Raw genomic sequence first — 3,783 nt, 5'->3', positions numbered from 1 at the left:
TAATGTGATAAGCAGTCAATGACTAAGAAGTTTACAGTGGTTCCTACACTGAGGCTTTGACTCAAGGGGGAATTGGGTCATTTTAGCAAAGCGACAATGCAGTACTATGCTTTCCTTCCTTCTTTTTTGTTTATCCTCACAAATGCAATAATAATAATAATAATAATAAATAATAATAAATAATAATAATAAACAATATTTAGCTCATTTTAGTTAGGTGGAAGGTGGTATTGGGAAGGACACTGTCTTTGTAGAGAGTACAGGATCAACATTTTTACTTGCCTCATGAGCAAGATATGTCATTAGTATTTTTGATCTGTTTTACAGGAAGAGAAAGACGATTTTGAATGTGCAACTGCTAAAGTATACACTAGCATATAGATGGCCTCAGAGAAAACAAACATGGACTAAAATCAACAAAACTCAAATTATGATTTAATATTGCCATTTTTAAAGACATTAAGCTACTACACAAAGTTAAACATATTTGAAAACATATTTTAAGGCCTCTGAAATTTCAGTTAGATAACTCTATTAGTTAAAAGGGTGTGTCATTAAATTTTCATTGATTGAACATTGAAAATAATCAGTGTCTGGAGTTACAATAAAAATACATATGATTTAGCCCGACTACGTCAGAACTCGTACAACCAAGCAAAGTAGCAGAGTTTGGTATTACCAGGCTATGTGTGATTCAGGTTTTATCAAAAAGGATATAAAATCTCATTAGGGATTACTATAGCCACAGTAGTACACAGCAGTGCTAGCATCAGACAGTACAGTTGAGATTAAATTGGACCCCTGCAAAGGTACATGGTGTACCCCATAAGAGAGACATTGCTCAAACTCCAACACATCCACCATTTCACTAGAACCTTGATTCTGGACTGCTGCAGGAGCCTGTGAGTGTGGCTCAGTAATGTTGTGCTTATATGGGTGATGGACAACAGGCAGTGACAATTCCTCATAAGAACACTTCAACTGAGAGTTGGAACTATAATGGTCAAATAAAGTTGAAGGACAGTTCAGGTAAACAGGAGGCATGGCTTGATGAGAAGAAGAGCTGTGTGCGATGGAATTAAGATGAGTACCAGAACTGTGACTGGTTTGTGGTTTGGTACTCTCATTAAAAAGCTGCTGTGGGTGTGCATTGTTCATTAGACTAGGCTGTGTATTGCTGGAAGTGTGTGAGTTAGAATTGGTGTGTGTGTTTACACTGCTGTGAGTAATGCTATGAAAATGTGTGTTTGTAAGTGATTTCATGTTAGTATGCATGTTGGTGAGAATGTTTGTGTTTTCCTGAAAGTTGTGCTCTTGGTGGTTATAGTAGCTGTATCCTGACTGATGGTGATTGTCCTGAATATGGGCAAAAAACTCTGTTGTCCCAGCATCCATAGGAGAGGGGTCAGGTGTAGGCAAGCTGTAGGGCTCAAACAAAGTCTGGGTCTCACAGTATGGAGGCAGCCTAGCTTGGGACAGTTCTGAATATCCAACACTCATGCCGTCCATGCCTAAAGGGGTCTGAGCATCCCCCACCCCAGGAAGCACAAAGTTGGAGTCTAGTCGTTTTTTTCGTTTCACCTGTTTATGACGCCGTGGCCGATATTTGTAGTTTGGGTGGTCTTGCATATGTTTCACTCGGAGACTTTCTGCCTTCTCAACAAATGGACGTTTGTCCACTATTGGTAAAGCTTTCCATGACTTACCTAAAAATAATATGAAAGGGAATATAATATAAATTGCATAAAGGATTCAACACATTTAAGAGACTGAACATTTATAAAAACAATTTCTTAAATACACTGTGGACTGCACACTGAGCATTTACATAGTAATATCTGACAACGTGCTTGATATTTAAGCATAATATCTATGGATTAATATATCTGATTTATACACCATGCACACAGAGCAGATTAAAAAATAGTCTATTCCAGAATTTGTGTCTCTAATCGTTCTTTATCAAATGTAATGACACATAATTTCATACCTGCATTATTATAAAGCAACAATAGACCAAATATAAACCAAACATTTTAGACCAGGAAAAAAGCTTTGGTAAATTATGATATAAATATAAATTGCATTTAAGATTATATTATAAAGCTAAATGTCAACTTTGTTGTGTGGTTCACTGTCAGTATTGCTTATTCACTTTCATTTGTTTTAACTTTGGTAGATTTAGCCTAAATAGGCCATTTTATCATAGGCACATCATTCATAGCTTAAAAAAGTACTAAATTGTTTCCGATAAACCTGTAAGTAATATCAAACAAAATACTTTATATTTAAAAAGCACAGAAACTGTTGCCAATAGTTGCAAAAAAAATATTTTTTTTTAGAATTTCACACATGGAAAAAGCTATAGGCTACCTCTCACATACATGCTGAATGTGAATAATATGACATTAGCAATGCAACAAATCTACTTTTATATGACCTTGAGACAATAACAACTTCCATAAGTAATGCATCTGCATAAAGTGAAGTTCTCTTTTTAAATTTAACACCAATATGCCTATTCCCTACATTATTATTATATTTTAAACTGTATTTATAAGCTTACATTTTATATTTAACTAACTATCCTGGCAGTAATCTATCATAATAATAATAATAATAATAAATGAATCTTTTGATTTGAATAATTCTGTTAAAAGCTGTTTAATTCATCTCTATTTTTTAATTAATGCTCTAGTTTACATAATGCAAAACATATGAAAAAAATAGATTAAATGCACAGTTAATCATTAATAAATAAATAAATAAATAAATAAATAAATAAATAAATACTCACCAAGCATTTTACTAAGCTCTGCATTGTGCAGATCTGGGTTTTGCTGCGCAAGCCTCTTGCGCTCATCTTTCGCCCACACCATAAATGCGTTCATCGGCCTGCGGATGCGCGGCTCGCTCTTTCCGCGACTGGGACCCGCTGAAGAACATTTCTCGTGTTTTGCTTTCGTGTCAGTAAGCGGACTGTGCCGGTACCACGCGCACTGCCTCATCCCAGACATTAAGATTGAGCTGGTGCCTCGGGTCTGGCTCGAGTCGTCACTGGCGTAACCCGCATCGGGACTGCTCATTTCCTACACGCACTGGACGCGTATCCTTGGTGATCACCGATTAAACTAGACTGTAGCCTATGGGTGGCCTGAACAACTTATCCTTTAATGTTCTTTGCAGAGTTTCCCTTCATTGAATGCATACAGTATATTCAACAGCAAGGTCAGAAGTTCATAGCGAGTTATCAGGCAGCTTTAAACTCAGCAGCCACCAATCCTGACCGGGGTGGGCGGACCGCGACGTGAAAGGTGTGAAAGAATCCTTGTTCAGATCGTTTCGCCCTAAGAGAGACAAGACTGGTAAAATTTTGCTTTTCGGGAGGTCAGCTTTAAAAGAAAAAACTAAACTAAACCAAACTAAACTAAAACTATAAAAATATAACTAAATAAAGGCGAAATCTGTTGCCTAACGTAAATTATAATAAAGTTATTGTTCCGATTTAATTTATAGCCAAAATACATTGCATGCATGGCTTTTTTTTTTCTTTTTTTCTTTTTTACAGCAGCAATTTTATATATATTGGCAAGAAATAATATCCATCACTAAGTGGTCATTTAAAATTGCAACTTTTATTTTGCAAATGTTTTTGTTGGTTGGCATGTATTAAGGTTTAAATATTTGTTATACAGATATATGATAAATTATTTTGGTTTAGGATTAATATCCTGCCAGCAAATGTAGCCTATCTGAATTTGCAAACAGTAGTAGGCTAGTAGT

At 35.7% G+C, this 3,783-nt stretch overlaps 1 protein-coding gene across 1 annotated transcript; it reads right to left on the bottom strand.

Annotated features, from left to right (window-relative positions):
- Positions 1-214: 214 nt before the first annotated feature.
- On the bottom strand, positions 215-3,214 carry LOC122145617 (transcription factor Sox-17-alpha-B-like). The gene is made up of 2 exons (XM_042759989.1): positions 2,798-3,214; positions 215-1,706 (listed from the first exon to the last, which is right to left on the bottom strand). The coding sequence occupies exons 1-2, from the start codon at positions 3,084-3,086 to the stop codon at positions 727-729; spliced, it is 1,269 nt and encodes a 422-aa protein (XP_042615923.1). The 5' UTR covers positions 3,087-3,214; the 3' UTR covers positions 215-726.
- Between the last annotated feature and the right edge of the window lie 569 nt (positions 3,215-3,783).

Source organism: Cyprinus carpio, chromosome A7 (genome assembly GCF_018340385.1).
Source record: "Cyprinus carpio isolate SPL01 chromosome A7, ASM1834038v1, whole genome shotgun sequence".
In the NCBI taxonomy this organism is placed as follows: domain Eukaryota; kingdom Metazoa; phylum Chordata; class Actinopteri; order Cypriniformes; family Cyprinidae; genus Cyprinus; species Cyprinus carpio.
This window is presented reverse-complemented; position numbering and strand designations above follow the sequence as displayed.